Raw genomic sequence first — 20,159 nt, forward strand, 5'->3', positions numbered from 1 at the left:
CCATCTTTAACTGGTCAGTAGGTGGGGAGAAGTGAGGGAGTAACACAAACACTAAGGTACAAAGGAATACTTTGAAAATTTGGAGGGATACTACTAGTGTACTTGTTCCTTACCCACCACTTAGAATAAAATGTGACAAAATGTACTTTGGAACTTATGGCCTGAGGTAATTCCATAAGAGAATTTGGCCTGACTCTTCCCTTTTGAGTTCTGCAGGTGCACTCCCCACAAAGGACAGAAAGGAAGCCTTTTCTGCCCTGGCAGATTCTTGGCTGTCTGGCAGAGGCTCCACCCTGTTGCCTCTATGGTCACTCAGATAATGGGCTGATCGTTGTGCAAGCTGGAAAAATGCCAGTGTCACTTAGAACACTGCCCAATTTCTAACACGTTCTACAGAGTTATCAGGATATTCATGTTGCCAGCTCTCTCCCAAATCCCCAAAGAACTATGCGGTGGTAGTCAACTTCCCCTTTTTGTTTTGGCCCTTTGAATCAGAGCTTTGACTTCTTCGGTCTGGTTTTGCATCTGCTGAAACAGATAACATCTCCTCTGCCTTCTTATCCCATTCGGTTCTCATTAATGTTTTTCCATATATACTCCACAGAACCTCATCCCAAAGTGCTAGATATTCTCATCCTATTATTTTGTATCTTGGAAATATGAGTACTCCATTTCAGATGTTAATCTGTTTTCACCCATTCTTGCCACCTGACAATCTACCTTTTCCTAGTTATAAATATTATGGATTTCATTTCTGTCAATTCTTGACTCTCAAGTTCAAAGTGTTAACATGCTACAAGTTGCATTCATTATACATCTCTCCATTGCCATTGAGTGATATAATTTGCCATTAAAATTCTGCTAAAATCAGTGGTCCGTGATTTATGGTCAGGAGAATAGTGGTCAAGAGAATAGAATAGTTAAAGGGACAGGCTTTGGTGGTGATGAGTGATTTGGGTACCGTACTCTGTGTCTTATCTACACACATATACGTAAGTGTACATATGTACATGCGTGTATAGTATATGTATGTGTGTATATATGTGCGTGTATATACATGTATGTTTTTGTGTGTATATATATGTATGTAGATATATGTATATGTATATATGTATGTATGTATAAAAGACCAGTAATGTCGACCTAAGGATTAGCCAGATAAGACCCCAGAAACACAGGAAATTCAGTGAAGCTGCTCTAAATCCCATGACATGCTTCAGAATATTCTGTTGAGGTTATTCTCTTTTTCAAGCCCACTTCATTAATTAAACATGGACAAGCCTTAGCTGGCAGACTGTAGTCTTGTCTCTGTCATTAACTGCTGCACAACCCTGGACAGATCACTTATCTTCTCTTTGCTTTGGTTTCATTTCTTAAATGAAGGGGTTGAACAAAATGAGCTCTGGAGTTCCACTTCACACTAAAATTCACCCAGTTGAATGGAAGCCCTTTGAGGACAGGGCCAGTTTTATTTTTGCCTCTATATCGCTAGTATTTCACCCAGTGCCCTTCTGTAAGGCAGACATTTAATAGATGTTTAAAGTTGTGACTTAAAGTTCTAGAGATGTTGAAGGATGAAAATGACAAAATATTTCAATCCCAAGGTACACTAAGCTAACTTTCAGGAGAATGATCTTTAAAAACAACATAAATATAAAAGAACATTTACAACAGATTTATAATATTTTGGGCTGTGTGGCTACAGTAAGATAATGACGCTTTTAAAATACAGATATATAAAAATCCACATATAGCCCTGTGGTTTTACTACCAAAATAATGTTAATTTCCCTGTTTCTTTTAGATGTCATTGTATTAGGCTTATTGATTATAAAGATCTGTGGCAAGATACTACTTAGGGAAAAAAAAGACTTAAAATTTTATGATAAAGGAGTCTCAGTAGACAGGTGGAGGATAACAAGTGCAGAATGTGGCATACCTCTGATCTTGCCACATCACCCACAAATGTACCACCTCCATGTTCAAAAATTCTGAAATCCCTTTATCTGACCATAGTCCATTGGCTTTCTACATCTCCCACCCCTTACCCAACTCTTTATTCACACCATGGCGTCAATCCTTTCACCCTTCAGTTCTTTCCCAGGCCAACTTCCCTGCATTAGACACTCTCCTCTTTTCCCTATCTTGACCTTTTTGTGAACCAATTCAACTCTAGACTGTCCTCTTGAGTCACTAGCTCCCCTATCATTTTATTGACTGTGCCCTGTCAAGCCTCAGCTCTGGATCATTCCTACCATCCACCACCTTTGCTCCTACACACATGTTGGTGTGTAGGAATGATGGTGGAGGAAGTCCCTCAATAATTCTGAGTGGGTCCACTAAAAACTTATTATACAACCTCAATGGGACCTCACTGCTGCTAGGCAATCCTTCTGCAACTCCCTCATCAACTCACTATTCCACTCTCCATAATGGCTCTTCTGAACTTTTTCATCCCTCCTCAAACTTCCATGGAGAATAATGCTGTCACATGTAGTTGATCTCTTGAGTCTGTTTTGCTGAAGTGTTTGTCTTTGTCATCAGGGAGAGTTCAATGTTGTGAGCATATATAACGGTGAATGACTATGATGTTAAAAAAAAAACCCAAACAATCAAAGGACATACATTTTTAAAATGGAGAGGAAAAGAACAAACTGCAGAAAAGGAAGAGAGGATAAGAGATGGAAAGGGCTGGGGAAAATTCAGAGGTACACAATAAGATGTATGAAATAATATAGTAACTCTGAATTTTCTTAGATGTTTCAGTGATTAAAGAATCAATAATTAAAAAAAAGAAATTGATGACTTCATCTTGGGATAACGTGTACAATATTAAGATAACTTAGTTACAAATACAGTGAAATTGTTGTCACAATGTGTTCCTGTAAACCATGCCATAAAATAGATTGTGATTTATCCACAGTAACAATGTAATTGGGAAAGCATTCCTGACCACGGACTCCGCACTAAATAAATAAAAGATCTGATTAACAATGTATCATAAGTGTATAATAATACATCTATGAGTTACTATAATAATTTGAAAAGGCAAAATTAAATTACAAATTTTATAAAACATTCATAAGTTATACATATTGATAACATTTCCCAATATGTTACCACATGTGCATATATAGTATAATCCTGTCATAAATTTTGACCTAAAGTTAATGAGAACTACTTACTTTTATACTTCAACAGCTATAATATCAAATGTTTAATGTTTTTTTTTTAAACCTAGCAGTGTTTTATTTTTGTTTTTGGAAGGGTGGGGAGAGGTAACTTTTGGATGGCCTGCATCTTTTAAAAGTTACCTAGTGTTGGATGTCTGAGCTAATGCCTTTTAAAAGGAAAGTCTCCATAAATTTTCTTACAGCAGAGAGAGCCAGAATCAATGCACTAACCTTAGACCTGTACTTAAATGGGATCATTAGTCTCCAAAAATGGCTATAGTAGCGCATACATATTTGAAATTAAGATGGGTTTGGAGAGCAAGTCTATTGAATCTTGTTCTATTGTTCATCATATATTTTTTGTTCCATCTACTTGCCCACAAAGTGCAGCTTACATGTGTAGAAAAGGGATGGGAAGAGAAGTAATACTACTTTACCTCAGTGATTAAAGGCGTTTGTATGACTGTACAGCTATAAGCCTCAAGACACTTCTCTTTCATTTCTCAGTTTTCCTCTCTTTCATGGCCTAAACTTTATTGGGGGAAGGGAAATAGGGTAAGTCTTCAGTTGTGGCCTGTTTTCTTATTTATGTGCAATATTATATTGAAACTGCTCTTTCAAAGGTTACTAGTGATCAGAATCCAGACTGCCAAAACTAAAGATCTTTTTGCCAGCCCTGATCCTCTCCAATGTTATTTGTCAGATATGTGGATGAGTGAAAGTTTGAGAATTAGAATGGAACTGTAAACTGACAACAATAACTCTAAAATCTCTACTTAATATGAAGAAGAGGTCTCAGATTCAGGATAAAAGATTATGTTCTAGCTACGTGACCCTGGGCAAGTCACTCATGCTTGTTTCCCTCAGTTCTCATCTGTAAAATGACCTGGAGAAGGAAATGGCAAACCACTCCAGTATCTCTGCCAAGAAAATCCCAAAATAGGGTCACAAAGAGTCAGACACAACTGAAATGGACTCAACAACAACTTAGCTTATAGGAATAGGGACTGGACCTATGATTTCATTGGTATAGGAAACTCCCAGGTGAGGAAATTCCCTCTTCCACTGCAGTTTGGAACCTTCTGTTCAATTTTTCTTCTCAGAGAGTAGCCTAGGAACACTGAGAAATTAATGAGGTTAGTTAAATGATTTGACCAGGGAAACAGAGCCATTGTGTGTCAGAGGCAGGACTTGAATTCAGTCTGGCTTCAAGGCCAACTCTATCCACTCTGGCTCTCAGGTTATAGGAATAAGCAAATAGGTTTTTGAGTGATTGTCACAGGATTGATGGAACCTGGGTGAAGGAAGGTATCTTAGACATTCTCTAGTACTACTTCCCATTCAAGTATCACTTCTAAAGTGTTGCCTTCATTCTAGCTCTGTCCCATCACTGAGGTTGTTAAGCTTCTACCTAATCACAATTAGGGATGTTCACCAACAAAAGGCAATTCACTTTATAACTGGTCTAGGTGTTCAAAAGTTGCTTTTTTAAATATTAAACTTAAATGTGTCTCCTTATAAATGTCTATTCATTAGCCCCAGGTTCTCTCTTGATTCCCTCTTCTACACGAGAGCCCTTCAAAGATTAGGAAGGAGCTCTCAGGTTTCCCCTTGGCCTTTTCTTTACAAACTAACCCCCTCGTGGCGTCTTTAGCATTTCTTTTTAAGAGAGTTTTCAGATGCCTCAGAATTCTCGTCCGTGAAAGGTTCTTTAGCTGGCTAACACTCCCTCAGAATATGATATCCATATCTGAACATGATACTCTAGATATGGTCTGATAAACACAGAATACAGAATGATAACCTTATCTAAATAAACAAGAAATGCATAGAATCATAGAATACATCAGGATAGGCAACTGAATTTTAGGTGAATGTTTGCCTATATGAAGCTGTTTAAAAAAAAAAAGAATGAAAGAATTGTGTTAGTATCACTCTGTGCTGTATCAGAACTCTGAGGAGATGACTAGATATCAATATTACAAAGACTTTAGGCAGCGATATGTACCCAAAATCACTTATTTAAATGTTACATAAATTTATGCATTGTACTTATTATTTTAAATGGTTTGATAAACATGTCATTTGTCTATGCTGTCTTTCTAGATGAGAAGAGCAAATCAGGTCCTGCTCAGAGTCATAGTGCAAAGTAATAGACATAGAATTAGAATTCAGTTTCTGAGTTTCTAATCTGTGGTTTAACTGAGTCAAAGTCTCCTGAGAGAATATAAAGGGAATAATGTGCTCTAACATAATCTAGACATAAATGACTTTGGCCTTTCCCCAGTAAAATCAATAGTAATAATGATTATTATGACGACATTAGAAGCATCTGGAAGGGAGTAGTTAGCCAGTACAGATGCTAAAACAAAAGGATAATGAGATTAATATTAACTCCTATAAAATGGGTTGGAAGATTTCTAGGTTAGCACAAACTATAGAACTTTATAAGACTATTTTGGAGGGTACTAAAACGTGCACAAGGATAGTAGGATTTTTAGCCAAGGGGAAAAAAAAAAAAGCACTGCCATAGAAAGTTATTTCTAATTAGTTGCCATCCAGGAATCCACTTATTTATTTTATTTTTTTTTTATCAAATTCATTCTGTAACCTTAAAAACACATAAGGCATGATATGAATTTGCTAGGTATTAAATTTTTATCAAAAATAACTGCTTGGTTGTTTTGAGAATTCAGAATCTGTTGCCTAATGTGCATTTACTATGAAATGTTCATATTTAACTTTATTTTAAATAAGAAAAATAGCTGTAGCTCAATGGCAAGTTACATGGTTAAATTTAGATGACCTAAAGTATACAGTGATGAGCTATTTTTAAACTGAACATCTTCAACTTCATTTCAAACTCCATCAGATATCTTACTAGTGTGTTTTCTCCACTGGAACTATTCCAGAGTCGCATTCGATCATCCGTTCCAGTAGTCAGAAGGTGAAGCCCATCTCTTGTAAAGCACAGGCCATTAACTCTTCCATTATGGGCTGTGTTTGCTACCATGAAAAATAAAAACAGTTCAATTTTTAGTAGATTCATCAATTCTAGAAAAAACAGTCAAGATATATATTCAATTTTTAACATTATTTAGGCATATTAAAATGCACTGCTGTAGAAACAATTAAAAGTGAATAAAAGCAATTATATCAATAAATGCTTTAATCTTCATAAGGATGTGAACTAGAATTATGAAATACAAAAATGTTAAAGGAAAAAATAGGGAAAATTAGGAGAGAAAAAAGATGTTAAATCCAGTATAACTGGATTTGTTCAGAGAGTAAAGTTTATCACATGCTTGGATATCAAGCTTCTTTTTGGCTAGTAGTGAAAACCATTTAATTTTCTCTTCCTTCAATGATTCCATTTCTAACATGATGGTCATATTGAATGAAAATCAGCCAATATTATTATACATAAAGTGTAATGGAAGAATAAATGTCATATCAAAGAAAGGACAGCTACACTAGTCTTAAAATTAACATGACTTCAAACATATGTCTTTGTCCTGAGATAGTACTGTTCCCTTAATAATGTGATTCTACTTTTCTCTTTGAAAATTTGTTTCTAAAGGTAGCATGTGATTTCACCATTTAATCAAATAATTAATTTCCAGTCAATTCTGAATCAAATTTCAAACTACAATCAAAATACAACTATAAAAATGCAACTAATGTACTTTGTCACCTGGATTCCTGCTGATTCATTTTCAGCATAGCCTGCACTTTTTATGCTGACACAGTGAATATAAAATCCTGCTATTTCTTTACTTTACGGTGGGCTTCCTAAGGGGCACTCTCTGCATTTGCATTTCTTAAACACACTTACCCAAGACTATTATAATAGTGGCCAAAGGGGAAACAAAATAGGACAAATTGGTTCTGAGATGTTTCTATAATTCAAAATTCAGAGGCAATCAGAAGTTGTCATATTGCTTATTTACCAAGTGATTTAATTAGCTTTGCACAAACTGATCTGGAATTTCTGATGGAGGCTTTTTACCCCCCATCTATAAAATGTGAGGTTTAACATATCAATATTTTTGCCATTTCAAGAAAGCTTCAAGGTTAAAAAAACAGATACCACTACTATCTTATTTGTATATAAATACAGTTTCTTCATTACCTGCTTCAGAAGATGCTTTGGACTTTTCCCCATTGTGCTGATCAAGAGTAATCAGGCATCCTGATGCTCTCCTAATATCCCACAATTTTACTTTACTGTCAGCACTGAGAGGAAAGAAGGGTTACAATGATTTAGTCCTAGGCCAGAGACTCTGCCCCCTCCCCCTGCTCGTCAGTCATCACAGCAAGGATCATTACATTTGCACAAATGTGCCTGTACATTTGGGTTGTTGTACCTTTGCCTGTTCGGCAGATGTTCAATATGCAACATTAGCATTAAAAATAGTGGGGAAAAAAAGCTAAGAAAATAACCTTTCCTTTTTAGTTTACAAGGACACAACTCAACATCTGCTGCTTTTACAGTTATTTTTAATTACATGAGCATCTCTCTCCCCCCCAAGGACTAGACAGGCTTGTAGTTTGCTCCTTAGCAATTTTCTAACTACATTTCTCCCACTACTTGTTATTCAAATGCTGTCTAGACTATGAAGCAGATAAAATTTTATTTTACTTAAGCATCCAAGCTATCGTATATGTGGCATTTTTTTCTTTAAAAAAGACAAGAGTAAGATGAGCAAAAGCTAACATAATTTCATACCAAAATTACTCATCTCAAGGGCTTACAGGTGACAAATTTGATGATCTAAAAATTAAACACTTGTTTTTATTCTTTTTCAGGTCATTGAATATATGCCTAAAGAAGGAAGACAAGACTTTGTTAACAAACATCAATGGCTGTGCCTTCATGGATGATTCCAAGTGATTATTTGAAGATGTTGACCTTGTATGGACTCGGAACCCACTAGGACATATGCTGGATCCTTCCGCCAACAAGTTTGTGTCTTATGATTTAACAAGTGAAGGAAAACTCACAAGCCTGTTTGTGGGTCAGAAATGTAAAGAAGCCTGAATGATAATGTTTATTTGCCTATAATCAGGATTCTTTGTAAAACTGACCATGGATCCTGTAACAGTGGGATGAATAACAAATATTTTCCCCACTTCCAATTCAGTTTTGCTTCTGAACTGGGATAGGATTTGGGATTCTATTCTGCTCAAACGTTGGTTTGGGTCCGCCTGTATCTCGATCCTGTCCTCCCTGGAAGAGATATAAATGCCTGCCGCATTCAGAGAAGTAAATGTCTCTAGAAAATCTTCTGAAACGGTAAAGATCCAGGGCTAGATTAGAGTGAACCTCTCAGGCTCACTGCCACCTAGATCTATACTATGGCTATGACAGACAACAGTTTCCAGGGGAAAGGGGGAGGGGGCAATATATTTACCTAACTCCTTACCTTCAGTATAAGACTGTTGATTAAAGAAGCACATTGATGCTTAACTATAGTAGGTGGGCATCCCCATCCAATTTAATTTCAGACCTTAGTATTTTTATTTTTCAAATTTGAGGCAAATTTAGAAAAAATATAGTATAATCAACATTTTTAGAAGAATATTATTTGCAAAATAAGAATTCTTCAGGAATAAGTTAGTAGTTTTTAACCATGAGGGTGAATAACATAAATTACTCTATTTTACCAAAACTGAAGACAATGATATAATGCAAATCTCAAAATTTTCAAAGAAACCTATTATCACTGTACAAACCAAAAGGACTGGTGAGTAAGAGTCATGACCTAAGGCCCTATCAAATGATAACTATAAAAATCAAGGCACCATTTGGGCTGAAAAAGTTCCTGGAATTCTGACTTCCAATCACTTGATTGATTTTTTTCCCCCTGAGCTGACATTTTTTCTTTTAAGATTTAGCTGCTTTTGGCAACTAGAACAATAAAAACAATTCTACGGGCTAGGATAGAAACTTAAGAATTTTCCACTAAAAGCAAGACCCCTTTCTTCTCTTTTCTCCTAGAACTGTGGACAATTAAGAGAAAGGGGCATGAACACATTGGCTTTGATCTTCCAGGTTTGGGATAAGTGGAAAACCTCTGCAGATCGGTGGTGGGAGTGAAAAATGGTGTGGAGTTGAGTGTGTTTACATATAATCTGGCTGAATGTCAACTACAGATCTCTCATTTGTTCCATTACAACTCTGTCCCATCAGTGAGGTTCATAGAATATCACTGGCTTCCTTCCTTACCTTCTTTCCCTTTTTCCCTTTGAATCTATCTTTCCTGGTCCTACTGGTACGTGGCTTCCAAGCCCCTAAATAAATCTACACAGATATAGATACATTCTTAGGTCTGACATACTTATAAGTAACCATTTCTACACTATGCTTGCAATTTTGAGCAAGGCAGCAATTTAAATCGGGCCAAAAAACTGAAGGTAGCTCTTTAAAGTACCTAACTAAAAACCAGGGAAGAATCTAGGAAATGACACTTTCGTTACACTACAGAGAACATAGAGAAGTTTGGTATTTAACTTTTCACACAATTTATTAAATGAAAGATAAAAATAAAATCTTCCTTTATCAATGTTACTTATTATTATTGCTTAGCAATCTAATTGAAACAATTATTTAAGACAATTCAGCACAATTTCAGGGCTTGACAAAGTAGGCTGGTTTGCAAATTCTGTGCAATTCGATCTCATGTAAATTCACAAAATGAAACTTTGATGTAAATTCACAAAATGAATTTGAGAAGACAGCTTATAAAGATAGCCTGGCAAGAAACAAAATGGCAATTTTTAGATACTTCCTAAACTGTAAAACTAGTTCTTCTTTAAAAATCTCTAAACTTGATCAATCATTTTCAATTGCTTCTGACTTTTTTTTTTAACTTCAGAAGGTTAAAAAAATAATGTAAATAATGATATGGTAGTGTAGCGACAGTATATTGTATATGCAGAGTACTAGATATGGAATGAGAGGCCTGGGTTTGAAACTTGGTTCTTACAGTCATGTAGACTGATATATAGGGAAATCCTTTAATTTCTCTGAGATTCAATTTTTTCATTTGTAAAACAGGGATAACAGAACTGATACTATCTGTCCTCTAGGATCATTATGAGCAAAGTACAAAGGAAAAATGGGAACACTATAAGTGCTATTTTATAAATGATAGTAATTGTTGACATTTATAGTCTATAGTACTTTAAGGATTACAAAATGTGTAAAAGATATCAACTCACTTGATTCTTACAACAGTCTCACAAGGTTGGGAAGACAGGTGATGTTACTCCCATTTTACAAAGGAGGAAAATGAGGCTTGCTGAGGGTGAGTGACTTGTACAAGGTCACTCAGCTAGTTAACAATATGAGGTAGGATGTGAACCCAGCTCTTCCTGAACCCAAGTCTGGGGCTCTAAATCAAAAATCAAATTCAAAATTACAACTGTTCTGAATACTGAGCTAGAGATACATTTTATCTGTAATAAAGTGGTTACTCAAGAATCTGGGACCAAGGATACTCTCATAGCTCCAGTGGAACAGTTGTTCTTGTTTGGTCATTTCAGTCGTGTCCAACTCTTTGAGACCCCATATGGGGTTTCCTTGGCAAAGATACTGGAGGGGTTTGACAGTTACTTCTCTAGGTCATTTCACAGATGAGGAAACTGAGGCAAAAAGGTTAAGTGACTTGTTCAAGGTCACATAGCTAGTAAGTACCTGAGGCCAGATTTGAACTCAGGAAGATTTGAACTCCTGACTCCAGGCCTGGCACTCTATTCACTGCACCACCTAGCAGCCCAAACCTGCCACAGATGACAAAAGTGGTCCCTAGGGGATGAGTGGCAGGAAGGCTGTGGAATGCTGGGTACCTACTTCTTTTGTTTCTTTTGCTCGTTTAAATATAGGGAAGATGAAGATACAAGGACTATCTCTTCTTCTCTATGCCCTACCTATTGACTGGAAAAACAAAGCAAAATGCAACACAAAAATCCACTGGACTTCTCTAGTTCCCTTTGATTATTATTTGTTCAAGTTTCTATTTTTGGAGACTTTGTGTAATTTTCCTCAAGAGGTAGGTAGCTTGACATGACAATGCAAAACCTTGTAGTCCTTTAGATAATAAAGAACTTGCAGGACTTGGATGTGGAATTGGGGCCCTATTATAGTTAATAAAATTTAAATGTATGTGGTTATTTAGAAGATTTGAGGCAGAATAAGGAAATTTCTAAAAATCTAGTTCTGAAAAGATCCATTTTGTAATACCCTACACTTACCCACACATACATGCACAACCCTTGGGAGAAAAGTCTTTCATTTTTGTTTTCTAACAAAATTCAAGTCACAACAGATAACTCTAGCAAGTGATTCAGTGAATGACCTTTGTTCTCTAGGGGATAAACATTACTGCACTAAATAAATAAAATTATGTCCTCATATAAGGATGACATTATGGCATGTATGTGAATTATTTTGCCCAAAGACTTAACAAATAGATATTCATAAACCTATACTTTCTTGCTCATCATGAAAAAGGGAAAGTTATAAGATGATTATCTGGGTTAGGAATACTGTGGACCAGAGCTTATCTCAATGTGACATGCTTATAACCAAAATTCAACATACTTCTATAGTCCACTTTCCAACAACAGAATTATACCAAAAGAAGTCAAAACACTTATACTATAAGAATGCACTTCTTCCAAAATGCTGATTAGCAATTACTGTTCTAAATTTTAAATAAAAATTAAAATACATTTTACCTTGCTGTTGCCAAGATATATTCATAACGTGGAGACCAGGAAACTGCTAATATTTCCTGTCTGTGACCTACAAATGTAAGAACATAAAAAGCTTTGTGAGGTCTTCGAAAAATTAAGGGATCAAAGAATAATTCTGCATGACTCTAAGAATAAAAATCAAATGTGAAGTAACTTAAACAGCTGGCATTTTATTACATTAATAATTGAGATTTATATAAAAATATAAATCTGGGACCCAAATAGGCACCTATTAGGATATCTAACATTTGTTATGCAATGATTGGTTTGGGGTTGGGAAGAATAACTGAAACAAGTGGTTGGGTTTTTTTAAGGACAAAGCTGTCACATCAGATCTAATTATTAATGCACATAACACCTTTAAGATCACTTAATTTGCCACAGAGAACAAACATCCCCAAAATGAGTAAAGATCTTTTTTTTCATACATTCACAAAGTTAGGCTCATAGATTTAAAGCTGGAAGGAACTTTTAGAGGACAACTAGTCTGACCTCTTTATTTTACAGGTAAAGAAAGTAGGGCTCAGAGAAGTTAAATATCAGAGATGGTAAGTGGCAGACCTAAGGGAGAAAACATGATTTTTTTTCATACACTTAATTTTAAAAGCACATTGTTTAGCTCAAGGGTAAGCATCCTTTTTTAAAAAATTATTACAATTCTTTTAGAATTAAAAAAAATTTACTTTTTCCAATTACATATAAAAACATTTTTAACCTTCATGTTTTTTTTTTTAAAACAATTCTGAGTTCCAAATTCTCTCCCCACATCAATCACCGAGAAGTCGATCAATTTGATAAAGATATATGTACAGTCAGGCAAAAAAGAGTAAACATCTTTAAAAAAAATTTTCTAAAAAGCCCAGGAACTATATATTTCTAAAAATGATAGAATATTTTAAAATCTGAAGTCAATACTGATTGATTCTGGCACTGTTAATCAAATCACTTTTCCCCCTGAGTAAACTACTTAGACACTTCATTTGTCTGTCTTGTATTAACGAATTCATGAAATTTGAAAAAAAAATGATTATCTTTCAGCAAATTTTCTTGATGATGTTTTATTTTAATTAATTCAAAGAAATGCTAAATAAAGCACTGCAGCTTCGGGTAGGAAGGATGTCAGACTTGCATTTTACATATTTGAATAAAATCAAATATTTCCTTCCTTAAATTCCTTATTTCAGTGGTTCAGAATTCATGTTAATGCAATGCCAAATAGCTAAAATGAAAAGAAAAATGTTCACAGTTTTCATTGTTATATTTTATCGGGCTAATAAAAGTTTTCATAATCCCATTATTTAAACATGCCTTTTAACATCTCAGAAGCACTTTCAGAATGGAAGAAAGATGCTTCTGGATATTACAACAAAAGCTGACAATGTAGGCAGAATGTTAGGATAACAGTTCATTTTGTGTAATTTTGACAGATTCACTTACCATTCTCATTTTGGACTTAGATATTTCAATCAAGCATAAACTGTCAAATGAAACTAGGTTGTGAGAGGTAGATCTTGCATTTTCCATGGACTCTGGCCCTTAGACATTTTCATGCCTCTTCTCAAATTCAGGAACACCAGAACAATGCACAGAAGGAGCTTTTCTCCCCCGTTTAGTTTTAACAGCTAGCACAAAATACATCAGTCATGTCAGTGACAAAGAATACATTGTCAGTGATGTGTCTTTATACTGAACAGTTCACTCAAAGTAGTTATTGTCTAACATTTATGTTCCAAAATGAAACGTACCCTGAAGAATGTGGGAAAAGGATCCAGACTTTAAGTCACAAAGTTGTACTTTGGGGCCTTTAGTACCAACTGCAACAATAAAAATAAGAATCCTTTAACACAACAGCTTTTTCATGAAATAAAGAAGGAAAAAAACAGCAAGGAAGTTATAGTCATAAGTTGACAATTTATACTTTTTAAATGGGAAGGAAGAAAATATGGTTTAGTTCCGTCAATTCTTAGTAGAGTGGTTTAACTACATAAATGATATACCTTTATATATCAGTAAGATATTAACTCAGATTAAAAGAGAAAAGGCTTCCTTTTCATGCTAATCCATTTAAAAAAAGACATGGTCTTTAAAGAAAATAAAAACATTTTGCTACAGGAATAAAAAATTCTCAAATTACTTTAACTGTCTTCATACAATGGGTTTTTCACATAGTTGATTTTGGTAGGGGAGGAGGAGGTCAGATATGTGATTTAATTGGTACAGGGAACTCTCAGTGAGTCAAGTCTCTCCAACCAGGGCAGATCATCATCAGCTTCACAATTCATAACCTTAGAGTTGATTAGGCCAAATTATTAGGATTTTCTGTTTATTAAAGTGTTAGATCTAACCCAGTATGGGGCAGAATTTCCAAATTACACAAATGACACAGTAATTAAATCTCTGAAAGAACTGGGGTGATAGTAAAATTCATTCAATTTTTAAAATGAAATATTTAAATTACATGCTATATTTTTTTTATTTTGTCAATTAACAATTTATTTTCTCCCCCTCTCCCCTCCTCCACTAGTGAAAAAAAAAAAGAAAAAATTATTTTAACAAATATATCTAGTCATACAAAACTATTTACCACAATGGTCATGTCTAGAAGTATTATGTCTCATTCTGCATCTCTCTTAGAAGGTGGGTAAATGCTGTACAAATTTTTAAAACCAAACCAAACAAAAAATCCTACCATTCTTACCTGAGCTATACCTAAATATGCTGTATGTAAAAAAAATAAATTTCTGATTTAGGAAAAATATATCAGTTTAATTATAGTTACATACACACCTGCTATCAAACAGTGTTTGGTGGCAACTGGAGACATATGATGACTATAGACTGTTCCCTCAAAATGAAATACATCTGCAGGCTGACAATCAAAAGACAATGTTTATAAAGGTTGAGTTCTGATTAAAATAATAATAAAAACATATTTCCTCCCTACTTATTTTAGAAACTATCTGATTATTTGTAAATGAATAGACAATATACTTATATTTTTATGTTATCTTTAGTACAAGTTCAAACAGATTTCCAATACTTTTTTGGCTTCCCTTTTTTAATGTGTGAAATAACCTTCTATAACAAAACACAATTTCGATATGTCAAGAATTTCAGTACACGTAATATATCTTTATGAAAATATCTTGGGTACTTTCAGCTAAGATGGCTGTCAGAATGGAAGCAGACAGCTCAGTTCCCACATACTTAGCCCAGCAAAAACCTAAATATTTGCACCAGACTGAATAATGAATAAGAAATTCAGCGAGAAGTTAGAGCGACTTCATCCATGCAAGAATACATAAAATGTCAGCCAAAAGCTTAAAGGCAATGAGGTTCTGTCAGAAATGTCAGTGCCACCACAAAATTGAAGCCTATGAGTTGACCAGAGATGAACCAGAGACACTCCTAGCCTGAAAAGCTCTGTATCCAGATTCATCAAGAGTGAAGGGTTTCTACAAGAAAGCCCAGAATGGTCAGAAACTCAGTGGACTCATTGGGTGCAGGCACCAATTCAGGTTTAGCAGTGCTCAGAATAGGGCATATGAGACCCTAAGACTCCAACGTTTGCAAGACTAGATCATGAAATGATGGAAAAGGAGCTAAGGATCCATTAGTCTGAATCTCAAAGTTCCAGGGGGTCCCAAAACCTAATAATGCTCTTAGTGTAGACAAACCCTAGAGGTGGTCAGAAGAGGAAACAAGGTTTTGGTCAAGCATAGCTGGCTATTCCACCTAAAATCACAATAGGAGATGGAGAATGACCCTGGCACAAATCTCAAAATCTGAATTAGTGTAGGAGGTGTGAATAAACTGAAGAAAATATAAAGTACTTTAAAGAATAGATTCAGACACATCTAAAATTCCAACCTAAAAGAGAATTAAATGGATTTTCTGCAAGGACTATATGAATATCTAAAAGGAAGCAAGACAAAGAGAGAGAGAGAAAAAAAAAAGAAAGCTGTGGAGGAAAGAATTAGAAGATGAATAAATAAGTACCTTAGAGAAGAAAATGGTAAATCTTACCTAAGTAACAGACTTCCCGAAAATTAGAGCAGACCAATAAAAAAATCAACAATTCCATAACACAGCAAGAAATGTTAGAACAAAATCAAAAGATTGAAAATTAGAAGCATGTGTAAAATTACTTCTATCAAAAACAGCATAGAAAATATCTCCAGGAGAGAGAATTTAAGAATCATTGGACACTCTGAGAATCATGATTAGGAAAAAAAAAAAAACCCGCAGGCACTGGATTTTAAAAAATCACAAATGAAAACTGTCCAGATTTTTTAGGACCAGAAGGCAAAGTGAAACAGAAAAGCCACCAACTAATCACCTCTGGAAAGAAATCCCCAAAAGAAAAGTCCCAGGAATGACTTAGCCAAAGCCCTCAGTTTCCACATAAAGAAGAGGGGGAAAAAACCCTTTTATTTTTTATTGAGAATGCTTCAAAGTCCTCTTCTGTTAAAGGTCCATTTCTCCCTCTATTAGTATTATACTCAGCTTTGCAAGGTGAGTTATTCTCGGTCACAAGCCTATACCTTTTGCAATATATAATATTTTACTGCTAGGTCTTATGTGATCCTACCTGTAGTTCAATGGCATTTGAACTCCTTCCTCATCCTTTGCAGTATTTCTTCTTTTACGTGGAAAAGGAGGGTTATGAAGGCTAACGATAGTGATTACCCCCCAAAAGAAAAAATGGGGCAATTAAAACATTTTTAAAAACGCACAGAAGAGAATAGAAGGAAGCATAAACAAGTAAGATAATTTGGAAAGAAGGTAAATTTATTACATACTTTAAAAATAGTAAGTTGCATGGAATAGGTTCATGGTTTCATATACAATCCTCTTTTTAGGCTTGACTTTATATACAGAAATGCTTACCTTTTGGATTGGTGTTTAAATGCAGAATAAGTAAAATACTTTTTTTTTTTTTAAAAAGCAAAGTACCTTAGAGTACTGTCCATAGAGCTTTGGGCCTAATGTTGGATAATAATATTATATTGTAAAATTTGAGGAAAACCTACAAAATGGATCATAAGGTCCTACAAAGTTATATTCCCTTAAATTGTTAGTATAAAAACAACTGCTAGGAAGAAACTATATATTAAAAGTATAATAGACTATTAAGGGAAATTAGGGATGATGGGGTATGAGCCTATCCTTGTGAGGTTCATATCACGGAGAAAAATTATGAAATAATTTATAAGTGGCACTTTCAGACATGAAGTTGAGCTGGCTGGGTCAGTATACTATTTCTTGGGGAAGGAAAAAGGAAGTGAAGGAGAAGAGGAGGGAAGTTACACTGACATAAAATGAAGGAGTTCCTTTAACTTTGGTATAGTGGATAGAGCATTTGACTTCAAATTAGGAAGATCTAGGTTTAATTCCTACATCAGACTGTTATTAGACTGACAAGTTATAACCTCTCTGGGCTTCAGTTTTCTAATCTGTAAAATAAAAAGGCTGGACTGAATAACCTTTAAAATCTCTTCCAGATCTAAATATATGATCCTATGATTCTTATTTATATGCTAACAGACCAAAACTGCTACAGAGAAAGCTTAAATAGATGAGACATTAATTTCTATTCTTAAAGCACTCTATATCTGCCTTGCATTCATTTTCAATGATATATTTTAAACAAATACTAATAATCTAAAAGTAGAAAAAAAGCAAATTTTCAAAATTATCTATCAAATATTTTTAATGATTTCTCCTTGAAATTTAATTTAGCAAAGTTAATTGTGTTTACAATAGTCAAAATAAGAGATAAAGGGTTTTTCTTATTATCTAAACAATGCATTTTCTATTTAGTTCCTCTGTATTGAATACATGCGGAAAAGTATTCAAAGTCTGTACCAGGAAAGAAGAAAATGAAAGTAATGGATGCATTTTCATTCCTTTTTTTTTTAATGTTCTATTGCATCTTATTTATGGTATATTTAATTTTTTTTTAACATATTTTCATTTCTTGGTTGAGAAACAAGTTCCCTTTTGCAATGTTAGGGTGGCAGTCACTGCTTCTTTCATTAGAAACCTCATTTTATTCCTTATCAAAAACTTTATAAACTAAGAAAATCAAAGCAAAATAATGTTGCACAATCCAAGGGTAATGCCTAATAAGCTTTATTAGCTAACATATATTAGACATAAATCTTTCAAGATAAAATTATGAGAAAATATTGCTTTAAAAATTATTTGAAGAGTATGTTTCCTTACACTATAGAAAATTTTTTCTGTAAGATTTAAGTGTGATTTTTATAGAATTACTGTTTTTATAGAAATTTCTGAGCATTTTCTTTAGTACTAGAAAAAAATTTTTTGAGAAAATGGTCAGATTTGCCAAAAATTTAGTTGCTGTCTAGCCCTCTACACTTACCCACATAAGATAATATTTATCATCCACCAACAAAAAAACAGCTCTTTAAATAGCTAGCAGTAGAAAATTGAAAAAAAAAAAACCCAACATGTATTGATTCTTATTTTTAGGTCTTGGCACATTCCTAGATTCTATTTTTCTTTCTACTTAAGTCTATTCAAATACAGCCCAGGTCAAATTAATGATAATAAGCAAATACTATTTAATTTTGAGCTATAAAGTTGCTTATGTACATACTGGGTTACCACACATTTTCCAAAAGTTCAGAATTTTAATTAACAAAGGCCATGTTACTCTAATGTTGACTAGTATTTTAGATTCATATTTTTATACTGTTCAATATGATTTATTCTTCCAATGAGTCATTATTAGCCTGCTTTGTGCCTAATACTCTGAGAGATACAGAGCATAGAACATTAATTTAGTTAGAAAGACAGATTGTAATAGTCATTTCACAAAGCAAATAATATGTAAATAGATTGTAAAGACAATAGAAATTTACAGAAAAGGGAGGTCATTGTGGAAGGAAAGGAAGGAAGGAAGGAAAAAGGAACATCAATTAATGCTTGAATTTAGACAATGAAAGAGCATTCTAAGGCCTGAGGCAGCCAAGTAAAGACTTATAGCCCATAATGGTCCTGCAATATTTAAAAGGTAGTAGGAGATCAACCTAGACCAGGGGTGGGGAACCTGTCACCTCCTTCTAGGTCCTTGGGTGAGGCTTTTTGACTGAGTTCAAGTTTCATAGAACAAATCCTTTTTTAAAGGAGATTTGTTCTGTGAAGTTGAGATTCAGTTAAAGGGCTGCACTTGAGGACCTAGAGGGCCACATGTCGCTCGAGGCTGCAGGTTTCCCACCCCTGACAGTGGTAGATATTTCATACTTTGGAATATCAGGAAATAAAGTTGTATTGGAGGAGAGGTGTAGTTATGGTGTTGCTGTTATAGCTGTATGAGGCTGGGTAGACCACTATCTCTAAGAACTTCACAGCTACATCAGCAATAAAATGGGAACAATAAGATTTAAATTAATTACTTTGCAGGAACAAGGTGATCGTTCAAAAGTAAGGATCAAATGAGATAATATATAAGAAAGCCCTATGTAAACTGTAAATACTTTGATATTTCAAGCATCTATTATATTGTTGCATCTCCACCGATGCAAATCACAGCCCCTCAACAGACTGTCTTCAAGAATTTGATAATCAAAAAATTCATTACCCTGTGGCTAACCTGGTGATGGAGCCCCTGCATACTTAGTTGGGCTTGTCCTTGGATAATAAGCATATATAATTCATCCCTGATTCTCTCTTCAAAGCCTTTCAATCTTGGTAGTACCTGAAGATGCACTCTGCTGGTAGCTTTAGGGAGATCGGTGTCACCTATGGTGACCAGAGTAGAATGAGGTATCAGAGCAGAACTTTAGTAAACTGTAACATGTTACAGAAATGTGAGCTATTATCAGTATCAATGTAAACATTAAATGCCAGACTGAGAAATTTCTCTTCTAAGTAATGAGGAAAAAGGCAATTTTTTCAACAAGGAAGTAATTTGATGAAGTCAGGGTTTTAGGAAGACTAATCTGGTGGTAGTGGGAACAAACTATAGAGGGATATAATAGAAACAGAGAAAAGAAAACAGGAAGCTATCTAGGTATGAGGAAATGAGGGCCTCATTTAGGATGGCAACAGTAATGAAGAAGAGATGAATGAAAAATATTTTTGAGGAAAGAATTTATAGACTTAGTGAACGACTGAGCTTTAAGGAATAAAAGACAAAGAAGAATTAAAGAAATCTGCAGAAAGAATTCCAACTTACGGTGCTTAAGAGAAGGATCAT

The 20,159-nt window shown here is 34.6% G+C and overlaps 1 protein-coding gene across 1 annotated transcript in view; it reads right to left on the reverse strand.

Annotated features, from left to right (window-relative positions):
* Positions 1-20,159, reverse strand: part of ERCC8 (ERCC excision repair 8, CSA ubiquitin ligase complex subunit) — a 62,023-nt gene that overhangs the window by 21,726 nt on the left and 20,138 nt on the right. Inside the window, exons 5-9 of the mRNA XM_036742363.1 lie at positions 14,720-14,801; positions 13,678-13,746; positions 11,915-11,981; positions 7,305-7,408; positions 6,054-6,178 (exon numbers count right to left, since the gene is read on the reverse strand). Coding sequence (XP_036598258.1) covers positions 6,054-6,178; positions 7,305-7,408; positions 11,915-11,981; positions 13,678-13,746; positions 14,720-14,801 — 447 coding nt within the window. The remainder of the gene's footprint in view (positions 1-6,053; positions 6,179-7,304; positions 7,409-11,914; positions 11,982-13,677; positions 13,747-14,719; positions 14,802-20,159) is intronic.

Source organism: Trichosurus vulpecula, chromosome 1, assembly GCF_011100635.1.
Source record: "Trichosurus vulpecula isolate mTriVul1 chromosome 1, mTriVul1.pri, whole genome shotgun sequence".
Taxonomy (NCBI): domain Eukaryota; kingdom Metazoa; phylum Chordata; class Mammalia; order Diprotodontia; family Phalangeridae; genus Trichosurus; species Trichosurus vulpecula.